Here is a 15816-nt window from a genome sequence, read left to right on the forward strand (position 1 = left end):
CATATAGGATTGCACCTTTAGTAGGGTGACCCTATGGAAAGGAGGACAGGGCTCCTGTATCTTTAACAGCTTAGAAAAGGGAATTTCAGCAGGTGTCATTTGTAGGCATGCAGCACCTGGTGAAGTTCCCTCTTCATCACAACAGTTAAAGCTGCAGGAGCTATACTAGAGTGACCAGATACAAAGGAGGGCAGGGCTCCTGCAGCTTTAACTGCTGTGATGAAGAGGGAACTTCACCAGGTGCTGCATGCCTACAAATGACACCTGCTGAAATTCCCTTTTCTAAACTGTTAAAGATACAGGAGTCCGGTCCTCCTTTCCATAGGGTCACCCTACCTTTAGCTGTCAGAAGAGGGTGGGGAGAATCCATTCGCCCTGGCCATGCATTCACGTCCAGTATGCAGGTAGATCATTTAAAAAGAACATGTACATCAGGAAATATTAAGGTGTGTTTGCACTACACTTCATTGGAGACAAGGTTCAACTCCCAGGGCCCTTTTTCTTTAAGGTCCAAACTTCGGGGGAAATATGAAACAGTGCCTCTGAACATAGGCAGAGGGCTTTCCCTTCGTACAGATTTGGGATCTAGGGGGTGAGATTAACAGTGCAAGCCTGTGCCTGTCTGTTCAGAAGTGTCCTGCTGAGCTCGGTGGGGCTTCCCCCCACACACACACTCCGAAAGTGGGCATAGATTGGCATCCTAAGGATGCCAATTTTTCTTTGGGACCAGTAGCTACCCACCTTGACAAGCTACAGGGCATGTAGCAATCTAGTAGGTCAGCCTTTCCCAACTTGGTGCCCTCCAGATTTTTTGGACTTCAACTCCCATCAGCCACAGCCCACAGGGCCAACGGTAAGGAATCCTGGGAGTTGTAGTGCCGAACAGCTGGAGGGTGCCAAATTGGGAAAGGTTGCAGTAGGAGACTATTTTCCCCAGCTGCGTGCTAGGAAATGCACCACCTATTTGCTTATAGTCCAGCTGTTAAAGGCACAGGAGCACTGCCACGAAAAAAGTTGGCAACCTCAGCAATGTCTGGAACTTGGAGACAGGGAGCCCCAAACATCAAGAGGAAACCAGGTTGTTTACCCACTTCTGCTTCTTCTCATATTAACCTTCCACCGGTTGTGACCACAGCATGGGGGTGAAGCCTTTGTTGTCAGGCTTCCTGTGCCTGTTACTAAAGACAGACATTCAACAGGGGCAGCTTTGTCCATCCTAGAAATGCAGGGATGGGAAGGAAAGGCAAACTGGCTGGATTTCAACCTCTCGTGCAGCTGTTAAAAGATGCACAAGAGAGGGAAAAGCCCAAGTATGCGTTGCTAAAACACTTGCATATTCTTCTCCTGCTTGCTCTCATTTCATTCCCGTTCATCTGTGTTATCTAGATCAACCTTCCCCAATCTGAGGCTGTCCAGCCAACCAGGCCTTTGAGGATCATGGCAACGGTAGTACCATACATGTAGAGGGTGCATGGCTCTTCTAGATTGGAAGGCCCCTTGGGGACAGAGGTCTGTCTGGACATTCTTTGCAAAGTTCTACATAGGTGGGGATGGCCTGTTCAGCATCAGCATCTCTTCTTCACTACAGCTGATTCAGCTGCGCGGAAAATTTGCAACTCACAGGTTCTTTTCCAAAGTTTTCTGCTCTGTCAGTGCCAGAGCCGGCTTTCCCTCCCAAACAGAAGCCGGCACTGTATTTTACTAGAACGTTGTGGCAAACAAAGGCCGAGGGCACATGATGTGCTGGAAGGAACAGCGGTAAACAAGCCGGGCAGCACCCACGGAGGGAACGGCATTGTGGCTGCGAGGAAGGCGCTGTGAACAGATGCCACCCGCTCAACGTCAAACTAAAGGAGACCCCCGAACCAAGGGCATGAATCCTTACTAACCCATCTGCTACGCCTGCCAACATTTCGGGGACAAAAATGGAGACACACACTTGTACCCTTACTCTTTCATTCTAAGGATAATTTCTTGAGCTACTGGCCAGTGAGCTGTCCAGAGGCATCTGGAGAGCTGCTATTGGAAACACGATTTTTAAAAAATTATTATTATTATTATTATTATTATTATTATTATTATTATTATTAATAATAATAATAATAATTATTATCCCACCTTTTTTCCTCCAAGGAACCCAAGGTGGCGTACGTAATCTTCCTCCTCTCCATTTTATCCTCACAACAACCCTGTGAGGTGGGTTGGGCTGAGAGTCTGTGGCTGGCCCAAAGTTATCCAGTGGGTTTCCATGGCCAAGTGGGGACTAGAACCCGGATCTCCCGACTCCCAGTCCGACACTTTAGCCACTACACCACACTGGCTCTCCACACTGTAGGATGCAATCCACCAGGGCTAGCATGTTAGCATGTCCAGATGTTAGACTGCAGTTGCCATCAGTCCTGACCATGCTGGCTAGGTCTGATGAGAGTCGATGTCTATCAACACCTGTGATAGACCTTTGATCTGGGTGCGAACCCATGAAACCATCCTACTCTGGTCCTGGGCTGGAGTGGAGGAATCTCATGAAGGTGTCTGGGGACCCAACCCCATAACTAAGCCTAAAGGGCAAATTAGATGATGCAGTGGACATCTCTCTCTCTCTCCCCCTCCCTCAAAGCAATGGGCCTGAGGTGCATGGTGTGTGCTTCTGTGTACCAATTGCTGGAGAACACCAGCAAGAGAGTGCTATTGCACTCCTGTCCTGCCATTCAGCTTCCATTAGTAATAAAGGCCGTGTCTTAAACCAAAGTCAAACCGCAGAACAAAATGGGTTTAAGAAAATCAGTACAAGACAAGGTTCAAATGGAGCTACCACGACGCACACGAAGAAAACAAAAATGCAACGAAATAACTGTTCCACACTCTTAAGCATAAAACTTAATAATTAAAAAAATTAAACGATTTAACACATGGCATAAAATTCTACCAAAATAAGAGCTGAACAGTCCACAAGCACTAAATGGAAACTACACATTTCACTTGTTCCTACTGGCCTTACAGAAGGGCTCCTCTGAGGTTTTAATTGGATTGGGATCTTGATACTCAGGAAAGAGTGATCTTAACTCTCCCATACCCACTCCACACAGGTGTTGTTATTGTTTAAATGATAACCCCATTCCTGAAGCTGCAATTCGATCCATAAAGGAAAACTAACCTGTTCTCAACTATTTATAATTTATTTATTTTATTATTTTATTTACAATATTTATGTACCCGCTCTTCATTGAAAATTTCGGAGCGGTGTACAAGATAAAAATGAAAATAAAAACAGAATAAGACACTTAGATTTTAAAAGAAACAAAATACAGTGACTCATGGCTGGACATTAAGGAATGGCTTCCTGGAATAAAGATGTTTTCAGGAGGCAACGAAAGGAGTGGTGCCTGACTGACCTCCAGAGGCAGGGAGTTCCACAGGAGGGGAGCCACCACACTGAAGTCTCTTCCCCTGGTGGACTCCAATCGGAGGATGGATCTATCTGGGACCACCAAAAGCAGACCCTCGGATGACCTCAGTGACTGGGCAGGTTGGTAAGGGAGAAGGCGCTCTCTCAGGTATCCTGGTCCCAAGTTGTTTAGGGCTTTGTACACAAGTACAAGAACCTTCAACCTGGCCCGGTAGCGAATAGGCAGCCCGTGCAGCTCCCTCAGCAGAGGAGTTACATGCTGGAAAGGGGCAGCTCCAGACAACAGCCGAGCTGCAGCATTCTGCACGAGCTCCAGCTTCCGGAGCAGCTTCAAGGGCAGCCCCACATAGAGCACGTTGCAGTAATCCAGTCTTGAGGTTACCAATGCCCGTACCACCGTGGCCAAGCGATCCCTGTCCAGGAGAGGCCGTAGCTGGAGAATCTATGTCCTCATTCATCTGGAATCTGTGGCAGAAGGGTGGGGTGGGGGAGATGGCTTTAATTAAAAGAAAGCTCTGGCAGACAAGGGCGGGCCAATCTTAAAGAGCAGGACAGAGGCTTAACGTTGGCTCAGACCAAGGGTCCATTTAGTCAAGCCTTGTTCACACAGTGGCCGACCAGCTGCCCGTGGGAAGCCAGAAGTAGGATACGAGCGCAACAGCACCCTCCCACCCATGTTCCCCAGCAACTGGTGTACACAGGCCTGCTGCCTCCGATACTGGCGGTAGCGTATACCCAACAGGACTAGTAGCCATGGGTACCCTTCTCCGGGATGGCGGTTTTATGTTTCTATGAGGCCTAATCATGACTCTCCATCATTTTATCTACTTTGGCTCTATGTCCATCACTTGAGTCTCAGCTGCCGCCTGCTTCCCTGGTCTCTTCCTTGTGTGTTCCAGGGACGGAGGTGGCGAGTGTGTCAGCAGCGGCAGGATTTCTGTGGCTTCTGGGCCGATTAAACCCGCCTGTTCAGCCCATCCATGTTCTGACAAAAACATCTTATTATGCATCGAATCCCCAAGCAGCAGCAAGAGCGCTCTTAATACCACACACGTACCCAGGCGAGTACAAGCTCAGACATGAACGCATTCTAATCTCGCAGACCTTTCTAGCGGCTATATTGAATATACTAAAAAAAACCACCTCCAGCTCCAGGCCTGGCAATTATAAAGCTGACGCTTCCGAGGAACAGTGCAATAGCGCAGCTTGGCTGCAAAAGATGAGCGGGGAGGTTTGGACGGGGGCGTAACGAGACGTTTCATTTAGGCCGAAACATTCGGGGGCTTTCAGTTTAGAAAAAGACAGCTAAGGGGGCGGGTGTCGATGTGACAGAGGTTTATAAAACCCTGCTTGGTGTGGAAAAGGAGTTCCCCACCCCCCTCGCTTCCTGATGTTTAAAATCAGCCATGCAACGACATGGAAGAAGTTCTGTTTTATAATGCTTCAGACCGTCGGTCCCAGGTAGCTCAGTGTCGTTTGTGCCATCGCCCTGCCTCGTGCAGAGAATTTTGCATCACCTTCCAGCTCCAACCCTCTTTCTTACCATAGAAAAACCATTCAGGAACATGGAATACCTGGGGAATACCTTCAGAGCTGGTCCACCTGGAAGCCCCATCGAATCTACCCCAGTCTTCCTCAACCTGGTGCTCTCCAGGTTAGTTTTGGACTACAACTCCCACCAGCCCAAGCCAGCAGGGCCAACGACCAGGAACGCTGGGAGCTGTAGTCCAAAACATCTGGAATATACCCGGTTGGAGAAGGCGGTTCTAAATAAATAGCTAGGCTGGCCACTGCAGAAAGCAGGACATTGGGACTAGCTCCGGATGGGGAAACGTGTGGACCGCCAGATGTTGTGGGACTACAACCCCCATCAGCCCCAGCCAGCATAGCCAATGGTAATTTATACATATAGCAAACATCTAACAAATGCTAATTCATACATATAGATGCAAATTTAGAAATAATTATAATTTAAATAGAAATACCGGACATCTCACCTTACTGTGGGAGACCGTCACCAGGTGACCTGAGTATTTACCTGTTTGATCCGCGGCCCGGGTGCTAACTGGTGATGGGAATGGTTCTTATGGTTATCATTAAACCAGAATTGGACTGAGTGGGCCACCATTCAAATAGAGGGCTACCCTCTGTAAAAATGGACATATAAGAGACACGTTTCTCTCCTTTCCTTTTCCCACCCAGCTGACGGGTTCCTATTGAAACAAGGCAACATCTTGAGGGCGGCGTCTTTCCCCGGGTGGGCTTCACAACCCCCTGGAGGGCAGTAAAGCCAAACCATCACAGAACCAAGAGAGTGTTTGAGTCGTCATCACCGTACAGTTTGCACTAATGATCTTTTATTGGAGTATTTTCACATGCAAGAACAACCCCCCCCCCAAAAAAAAAATGTACAGAGAGACAGACACAGACACACACCAATGACTTCTGGAATGAGAGTTAAGTAGCGGCAGGTTAATTAATAACATCCTTATGCAAAAACTGCTGGGTTTTAGACACCATCACTACTAGGAAAGAGAGAAGCCAGGACAGTTTTTAAAGGCAATTAAGAATTATTATTTTTACATAGCTGTCTTTACATATTTTTTAAAAAACAATTAATTCACTTTCCCTTCTCCCCCAAAACAAAACATTGAATGTTTTCAGTAAATAAATATTATCCACTTTTAATCTGGACACACCTAAAGTGTTTAAATATTCAGTCGAGGCTGCTATGACACAGGTTACAGTGGGTTGATGGTATGTTACAGTTAGCAGACGTGGGTGGAAAAGAGCTTAACGCTATTTCAAAACTCACTGCATAGGACGGCCTGAAGGAGTATTGGCTTCCTACAGAGGAACGGCAGGAAGAAGTGAGAATGTGGTGCTTAGACGAGAAAACAGGAATCGTACGACCGGGTGGGTTGGTTGGTGTTTTTTTAAGAAATCCAAAAGACCAGGGCATGGCTAAACTTCAGAAGTACCATACAGAAGATGTGGGGATTTCTAAGCAAGCAGCTACCTGGAGGATGATAAAAGGATGCCGCTGTTTCAGCACTTCAGGTGTGGTCTATCCATCATGGGAGACGTTAAAGGAGGCAGAGGATTAAGGGGAAAGGCAAATCTCACTCTCCACTACTATTCTGCAACTTCCACTCAAAGTGGGCCGGTGTCAACATCTCGTGAGCCGCAGCCGCTAAGCTTTTAAAGCCAGCGTTGGGTTCTGGGCTGTTTCAGGCAGAGCTGGGCCGGCATCACCCAGGAGACATGTTAAACTGGTTTTCTAGGCAGAGCTGTGGCATCAGGAGATGCTCCAAATGAGCACACCGGCTCCGTGGTGATATTTGGGGACACGCTCGCTTGCCCAGGGCACACTGTTAAGCGGAATTAAACCAGTTCAAGCCGTCATGGTTCTTTCCTCATGCCGCCACCGAAGAAAAGAATCCCAGGGAATGGATGCTTTGAGAAAGCGGGGGTCAGGACTGCAGAGACTGTTGCGAAGTTGGTTTTAACGCTCGTGCTGTCAAAGGGGGCCGGGGAGGCTGTATCAGCGCTCCTGACCCCCATGGCTCTTACAAGCAGTTCATTCTTCATCTTGCGTTGGCCTGATGCATCATCCTGAGGACTAAATGGAGGCCCAACTCAGACCGGGCAACCTGGGTTCCTTCCAGCGAGCATCAAGGCAGCTGGCGAGTGGCGGGGTGGGCATAAAAAGAGGCTTAAGGAAAAAGTTAATAACAGCCTTTTCTGTCTTGGATCCTTTCCAGGCCCTTGTGAAAACACTCGCGTGAAGGGCTAGCACCCAGCAGGCCAGGCGACCGACCGACCGACCGACCGACCGACCGACCGACCGACCTTCTCCCTGAAAAAGTGCTGAGGCAGCAGGAGGGGTTGGCAAAGGTGCCCCCCCTTGCCAGGCCCACCGCTGCCCCTTCCCGCTAAAGCTGGACGATAATGCCGCCCCTGGCCCCGGGGCTCAGGCACGGTGAGGTGGACGGGACAGACTGCCAAGCCAGCCTTTGTCTGGGCACGACCCGCTCTCGACTGTTGAAAGGAGGCTGGAGGCCTGCGCCAGAAGCGGCTGACAAAGATCTCCGACCAGGGTACAGAAAAGAACGGGTCCCCTTCGCCGTGTCCCAGATGGGAAGAGCAGAGCTGCGTTCCTTGACGCTTTGCTTGGGAATTTCGAGGTTCTGTTTCCTTCCCCAGATGGAGGAAAAGAGAGAGAAACAGACGCCGTGGGCGGCATAACCTGGACGTCGCCCAGAACAACCTTTCTCAACCGAGAGCAGCCCTCGAGATGTGTCGGATTACCATTGCATCATCCCCAGCCAGCATGCTGGGGACGGCTGACCCGGATGAATGCTACATAGAGATCCCCCTTTGAATTTAAGGAGCTCTTTTCTCTCTTCCCACTTGGTTATGTAACGGGTTTTTCCATACTCTTCAGAGTTCATAACGTATCTTTCTATTGCACGTCTCCTAGACATTCTATACACAGCTCTTTAAAATAAAATAAAATAAAGAAGAGGGAGACGCACTCACCACATGGAATATATTTAAAACGGAAGCAATTCATCCCCCCACCTTTTTTTGTCATCTCACCACACAGAGGTGTTAACAAAATGCTGTTAGTAGGGGGGAAAAAGGGGGGGGTACAGAGGTAATGACGACGAACCCAATCCCTTGCAACAAACCAGAGTTGCGCCAGAGCACGACGGCAGTGGGGATTTCCTGCAGGAACGTTTTCCCCACTGGATCAGGACAAAAATAAATACTTTCGACCTAAATGAAAAGCTCTCCCATTCTGAGCTTACGAAAGTGTTTCAACTAGCATTTAGTGCATCTTCCCCCAAGCTGGTGTCCCCCAGACATGTTGGACTACAGGTCCCATCATGCTTAGCCAGCACAGTGTGCTGGCTGGGGAAGATGGGTCCTGCAGTCCAACACCTCTGAAGGCTGCCAGTTTAGGGAAGGCAGATTTAGTGTGGCTTAGTGATTCTTAACACGGTCAAGCAATTTCTTGCAGAGAAGTTTATAGCAGCTGGGTCTGTGTTTCCAGGACGAGGTTCGAACCTGCCTCCCTCTGCCCCCCCCCCCCAGTATGATAGCTGGCCTTTCTCTCTCTCTTCACCCTTATAAACATGAGTACAAGTAATGGTAATTGGAGAACAAGGAAGGAACCAAAGGCAGAAAGGCAGGCCTGCTGATGAAAGGCAACCAGGACGAGATATATTTTATATTTCAGCTTTCAGGGGGAGGGTTGGGTGGGGGCGCAAGAAAGCAACGGGAAAGGTGGTCATTGTGATAGGGGACACGAGGAGGATTCCAGAAGGCTCCGGCACATGCTACACAGAGCATCGCCTTCTTCGTGCACACACGTGATTCGTGCACGCGGGCCAGCAATGCACCAGCCAAGCCAAGCGGGCTACGAAGGGAATGCCCCCTGCCCCAAACAGAACCCGCATCAGCTTTTGAAGCAAACTTCCAGGGAGAGCTGACTACATAAGATTCTACGCCATAGGACAGGGGTGGGGAACTGGCAGGCCGGAACCTCTGGAGGGGTAAAACTCCCCCCATTCCTAGGTCTGATGGGAGTTGTGGTCCTGCAGATGCTTTGGCCTACAAGCAGCCCACCCCTGCCAGGTGCTACATGAAAGACGCCGATGCTACATGAAAGGCCACCTCCGCTCCTTGTAGAGCCGTTCTAGCCGTGCCTTTAGGGAGGAAACTCTCCATTCCGCTTAGAGAGAGTCTTTCTGCTAAAGAGCTTTGCCCAGGGCGTTATTCCTTGCTGCCACTGAGCATCTGAGCCTGGAACTGGCCAGAGAACTACGGAACGAAAACTTTAGATCAAAGAACGAGCGCAGGAGGGGAACGAGCAGGTCGTATGTGATGCCGAGTTTGAGAGGGACGACGCGAGGGGAAGGATTTCTTTCGTGTTAGGTAGCGAGGGCTGGGCTGGTTCCTTAAGCAACAGGGGCCGAGAGACGGTCAGCTGTTATCAGAGACGCTCCAAGCGTGCGCACTTCAGGCGGGCTTGCAGGAGAAGCCAGCGTCGGCCTCAACCAACTGTTTTCTGCACGACTATTCCGTGTAGGGGGCGAGAGAACAATCATGCATTTAAAATAATAATAATAATAATAATAATACTAGTAATAAAAGGAGCATCGTTGGCCTGGGATATGAGAGAGGGGTTTAAGCAACCGGTGAAAGAACAGCCACAGGAGTGTCAACAAGGCCAGACGTAAGTACTCTTTGAAGAAGTTAGCTTATTTGGGCTGGATCGTTTCCGAGAGATAAGAGAGGCCATCTATGATACCTGGGAAGGGACGGGGGACGGGGGATCGTCACTAGCTGGAGCGCCCAAGGACAGCTTGACCGTACGGCTGTGTCCTTCCACGCACAGAGAGGGAGCGAGAGAGAGCGGGGGAAGGAGCGTTACAGTGCAAAGAGGGCATCTTCCGAGCGCTCAGGCTTCTTTTTGCTGGGCGGGTTTGTCGTGGTCGCCGTCGTCGTCGTCGTCGGTGGCGTGGGCTCCTCCTGAGGCGGCGAGGGCAGGCTGGGGATCCGCTCGGCAGCTTTGGCGCGCTCCTCTAGGAACTTGTCGAACTCTGCAAGGTTTAAAGCAAGACACAAGCACAGCTTGGCGTCAGGACTTGGGGGTTAGAGCCACTTCGCTGCAACCAGGGGAGGCACGAGGCTTGCAAGCCGGCCTCCTCCGCTGCCTGCAAAAAGCCCACTGCAGAAGACGCCCACGACGTGAAGGAGAGCATCTCTCTGATGCTGCCCTGCGCTTTCCAGGGATCAGAGCCCTCTCTTTTGGCCCTGACAGATAGCACCCACCCACCCACCTGCACAGCACCAGAGAGCTCTTCCTGGCTTCCTTTTTTAAAACACACACACACACAGAGCTGAGTATCTATCTATCTATCTATCTATCTATCTATCTATCTATCTATCTATTTTTATAAAACACTTAGGTATGTTTCCGTACAGGCTTCAGCTGATACAAGTTGCTAAGCAACAGTAAAACCATGTAACGTCAGCTGATACAGGCTGCTAAGCCCCTCGCCTGACTCCTCCAGGCTTTCCATGGTAATCCTACCCCCCTTTCTGCCTCTTTGCTCCACCCCCCCGAAGGGGGCAGTGCCACGGTCCGGAGCATGAGCGAGGCACGGCCGGGGCCCTTGGTGGCCGGGTGAGAGGCCGCTCGCCTGTTGTGAGCCCAGGCCCCGGCCTAAACTCATGCGAGCTGGGCGGGCGGCCCAAGGCTGACAGGAACCCCGGGGAGAGGGGGACACCTGCTCTCCCTGCCCCCCAGGTCTGCCAGACAGCGCTGTATCGGCGGCCTCCAAGCAGCCCCAGCCCCCGCGATGATATTTAATTAATAAACTTTAAGATATGCTACAACTAGCCCTGCTAGCCATTGATAGCCTTTGCCTCCAGGAATTTATCCAACCCCCTTTTCATAGAATCATAGATTCGTAGAGTTGGACGGGGCCTATAAGGCCATTGAGTCCAACCCCCCGCTCAGTGCAGGAATCCACCCGAAAGCATCCCTATACCTTTTAAAGCCATCCAGATTGGTGGCCGTCACTGCTTCAATACTGAACGTAGAAATTCTGGTTTTCTCCAACTCATTCTTTCCCCAGAACAAGATATGAAGTCACCACAGCAGAGCCCAAATACATTTCAGGGGGAAAACCAAGCTGGAGCAAACCCGAATTCCTACATTCAATAGCGGAGCTTTCTCCGGAAGAATCCGCACTCACGCCAGGATTCCAACGGACTGCAGGTGCTTTGTGACTTTGAAGGTCGCGGCTTGGTGCGCTTGTCCCCGTGCCCCTGCTGGCTTACCTTCGCTCGTCACGCCTTCTTCCAGCTCATCTCCTTTCTGGAATTGGAATGGGGAAGGGATGGGGAAGAGAAAAGAGAGATCAATGCAGGTTCTGCGAATCACCACGCAGGTCGCAGCTCAAGGTCCAACCATCAAGCCTTCTAAATTAAGGCAACATGGTGTTACCATTAAGCCCAACTGAAAAAGAGCAGACAGCTTGGGCACCTTCAAAGTGGAACCGGCAACATTCCTCTGCGCGTTGAAGAGGGAAAACAAAGCCAAGGCAATCGGGCCTCTGATGGACGCCAACATTTGCTTGTCTGGTCCTTCCTTGAATCCGACATTGGGAGGAGGAAGAGGACCAGCCTTCCCCAAATCAAGGAAAGGCAGGCCGACATGTGGAATGGGGCCCCTAAATAACCATTTTTTATTACAACTCGTGTGGCGCAGAGCGGTAAAGCAGCAGTTTCTGCAGCTGAAACTCTCCCCACGGCCTGAGTTCGATCCCAGCGGAAGCTGGTTTCAGGCAGCCGGCTCGGGTCGACTCAGCCTTCCATCCTCCTGAGGCCAGTAAAATGAGTACCCAGTTAGCTGGGAGAAAGGTAATAACGGCCGGGGAAGGCAACGGCAAACCACCCCGCTATAAGGCCTGCCAAGAAAACGTCAGCGAAAGCTGGCATCCCTCCAAGAGTCAGCAATGACTCAGTGCTTGCACGAGAGGTTCCTTTCCTTTCCCTTAGAAAATGGACACGGATGGAGTAGAGGAATACAAGCGCCTCCTTTCTAGCATGGGCAAGCCAAGAGGCCGCTCCAAGACCTGTTTGCTGGAAAGATGGCTCTCTCTGGGCTGAAGATTAAACCGGTTCGAAGGAGGACAGATGCAACGTAGAAACCTTCCTCCTGGCTTCGCAACGGAAATGGCGACTGAATGTAGTAGCAGCCCCGACGCGGGCTGAGCCACCGCTCTTGCGCTTTCCCCTCCCGTATATATCAGCCCGGCTCATTCATCGATCGCATCCCACTCTGAAGGGACACTTTAGGGGAGAAAGCACAACACAGCTCAGGAACGTTTTGGGGGTGGACGGAAGGAACGTGGCGGCATTCCAGAGTGGTAGCTAATCCATGTTGTGCCCAGCTTGCTTCTGCCTCAAAGCCCTGTTTTCCTCCCGCCCAGAGATCAACTCTGGAGAGGAAAAGGACGCTTGGAGTGAACCCAGGGAGGGCTCTTTAGCTACAGTAGCCCCAGCGCATGCGAGGAAAACGATATGCCTGTCGCCTTCAGCCAGTCCTTAAGCACACAAGAGCTGTCCGCAAATAACCCAGGCAACTGCTTAGCATCCACCACTGAGGCAGGCCTGAGGGGAGAGACCGTGTGTGGGTGGATTCTCACTGCTTCCTCTTCCTCCTAGACAGATGGAATGAAGAGCTGCGTGTGTGAATATGGAGGGAGCGCATGACCAGATAGAACTGTGGGGACGCCTGATGTAGCTTGACAGCTGTGAAGACAGATTTCTGGGTCATCCGAGGAATGTGTGGGCCCTGGGGCGTGTGGGTGCTCCACATCTTCACTTGGTAACCCTCCCTGGGTTTTCCTACGACTTTTCCTGACTTGTTTCTTGACACACACAAAATCCATCAAGACGGAAAAGACAGAACAGCTGCACAGCATCTTCTGGCTGGCAGGGGCAAGCGGCCTCTTGGTGGAAGAATGTTTCCCCCCAGCCCCCCCTCCCTCAAGTTGTGGCAATGCCCTCCAGTTGAAGTGACTGGGGGGGGGGACAAGGATTAGACACGTTCGAGGAGGAGGAGGAGGAGGACATCTAGGAAGAGTAATAAAATCAATAAATACCATACACTACGCTCAACATCTAAGGTCCTCCTCCGAGTGCCTACTCCGAGGGAAGCTCAGAGGATGGCAAGAAGGGAGAGGGCCTTCTCAGTGGTGGCCCCCCAATTATGGAATGATCTCCTCAACGAGGCTAATCTGGCGCCAACATTGGTATCTTTTCGGTGCCAGGTAAAGACTTTTCTCTTCTCTCAGGCATTTAACAATATATGCTGAATTTTTAATAGACCCCAGAATAGTTGTTTTAACACGATAGTTTTTAAATCGACATTGTTTTTATGCTTTTGATGGTTTTCAATTTTTTGTATATCTGTTTTTAATGTCCATTGATTTTAATTTTTGGTAAAGCTTCAGCTATGGGGCGGTATATAAATGTAATAAAATAAATAAATAAATAAATAAATATCCATGATAGCTAACATGGAAGGTCTTTGTTCAAGGGCATGCTCCCCCAGATAGCAAAGGTGGGTTGCTGCCTTTGAGCCTGGCCTGGAGGTATTGGGCTGTCCCCTCTTGGAAGCACAACACTGGGCTAGATGGCCATCACTTGGTCTGATCCAGCAAAGGAGATTCTTATGGATTCAAATAAAGCCCTGGGGGTGCGTTGCTGAAGTGACCCGACGGACGGACACTTTGTGTGACTCTTAGCGCTCGCCACCCAAGCGAGTGGCTTCAGCCCGCACCGTCCACCCACGGGCAGAAATGATTGCACACGAGTCGATGCAGGCGGTGCCTGCAAAACAGGACTCTGCCCCTTCCCAAATTACCTCCCACCCGTTCCCAGGCTTGTAATTTAGTGCTCCGCCTTCGTACCGAGCACCCGGGAGGCTCGTTGCAGCCAGGAGGCATCTTAGCCAAGGCAGGCCCAGCCGCCTGAGCAATCCAGGCCGCACGCAACCCCTCCGCAGGAGCTGCAGCGGCACCCTCTTTCTGACCGGCTCTACATTCAGAGCAATTACGATGAGCAATTCAGTGGGCCGAGCGATTAGGTAAACACATCTGCATTTGTTTCATCTGCGTTGATAACATCACTGTTGTTTTATGAGCTATTAAAAGACAAGAAAAGCAACTGCGATAAGGGCTCTGAACACACATGTGGGCTTTCTCTTCCAAATTGCTCTTGAAGAAACCCAAGGGCTTTGGCCTTTGCTGTGAATCACTCTCCGCATCAACGTGTCCCCACCCTCAAATCAGGCCACCATTCGACATGTTAAGCAGATGGACCTGTTGGAATCTGAAATACACCACTTCATAGAATCATAGAATCATAGAAGAGCAGAGTTGGAAGGGGCCTACAAGGCCATCTAGTCCAACCCCCTGCTCAATGCAGGAATCCACCCTAAAGCATCCCTGACAGACTTCAGGTGTGTAGGTGTCGGTGTGTGCTTCCTATTTTTTTTAATGCTTCTCACATAGAGAGTTCCCTGCGTCAGGTAAACTAGCACCTAAGGGAGAGGGCTATGAACCCCCCCTTTTTTTGCCTTTTGCACAACCCTTGGGTAGAAAATGCATAAAACAAATCAAGAGAGAATCTTACCACATCGGTACTGAGCCATTCCTCAATGTCATCCATGACAGAGGACTGTGGGACAGGAATCTAGGGCGCGCAGCGAGAGACACGGCAAGGCAGGCAAAACCCAAAATACATCCACAATCATGGCCACAGAATGAGAGGGAAAAGCGAGAAATAAAGGAGGGGGGGGGGGGAGAACATATATGCTGTGTAAGATGCATTGTTGCTGTTTTAAAAGAATTGCAAACACATACCAAAAACAAAACAAATCAAAGCACACAGATAACGCAATGCAAAGCAAGAAAATCAATGTAGCTATGAAAACTAAATGAAAGGTTGCAATAAGTGAAATGGCTGGACCCCCCCCCCCCAAGATGAGGGCCCATGTGGGTCTAGATTTGGAGGAACGGATTCTCTTAAAGCTGGAATACTGGATAGAACGGTGAAATTTCAAACAGCAAAAAAAGGAGGCAGATGTTTGGAGTTAAAGTGGTCACCGCAAGAGGTCAGAAATGTTGGCAAAGCTCTTCAATTGTATCAAAGGTGGGTGGGTGGGTGGGAACGTGATCCAGAGATAGAGGTCTTGGGTCTGATTCAGGTGCAACACAAACCCACGGTTTAGCAGGAGTCTCTACAAGGCCTGGGGCTGCACACTCCTTCCTCTCCTCTCCGCGTGTGCAAGGAGGAGATCGAAAGCATCCTGCTAAATGAAATCCCAGTTCTCCATGATGTCACCTTGGGGGACGTGTTTTTCTGGCTATTGTTCGTTAACAAACCAGGATATCAAACTCTGGTTTGTTTTATCTAACTATTGTTGGACCAAACCACAGTTCTCCCAAGTTCAGGCACCACGGGGAACTGTGGTTAGTTCTAAAGCGAAAACAGCAGCTTTCGATTTCCCCCTCATACGCGTAAAGAATAATGCTAAAGCATGGTTTAATGTTACGTCTGAAAACGGATAACATTGATTGAACTTTAAAGGAAAAGACTTCTAAAAAAATCCAGCAGGTATGTACTTCAAGCAACTTCCTCTTCTTTAGGGACACTTATATTATATAATATATATTTATACTAAAACTAAGGCAAACAAGACACTACTATACTTCTACCTTACTCAATACTCTGAGAAAACGCCCACGGTGCAGCATGTTTTAATTCTGTTCATCTGAGGTTTGGAGACTTATAAAGAAGAAGAAAACGCACGGTTTTAGATG

The 15816-nt window shown here is 49.8% G+C and overlaps 1 protein-coding gene across 3 annotated transcripts in view; it reads right to left on the minus strand.

The window, feature by feature from the left end:
* Positions 1 to 9432: 9432 nt before the first annotated feature.
* TOM1L2 (target of myb1 like 2 membrane trafficking protein) overlaps positions 9433 to 15816 on the minus strand; it is a 39915-nt gene continuing 33531 nt past the window's right edge. For 2 of the 3 annotated variants that reach the window (XM_063143243.1, XM_063143242.1), the window contains 3 exons: positions 14627 to 14686; positions 11264 to 11300; positions 9433 to 10017 (listed from right to left, as the gene is read on the minus strand). In XM_063143243.1, coding sequence (XP_062999313.1) covers positions 9845 to 10017; positions 11264 to 11300; positions 14627 to 14686 — 270 coding nt within the window. In that variant the 3' untranslated portion in view covers positions 9433 to 9844. The remainder of the gene's footprint in view (positions 10018 to 11263; positions 11301 to 14626; positions 14687 to 15816) is intronic. The other variant, XM_063143244.1, reaches the window with a different exon arrangement.

Source organism: Elgaria multicarinata, chromosome 17, assembly GCF_023053635.1.
Source record: "Elgaria multicarinata webbii isolate HBS135686 ecotype San Diego chromosome 17, rElgMul1.1.pri, whole genome shotgun sequence".
Classification (NCBI taxonomy): domain Eukaryota; kingdom Metazoa; phylum Chordata; class Lepidosauria; order Squamata; family Anguidae; genus Elgaria; species Elgaria multicarinata.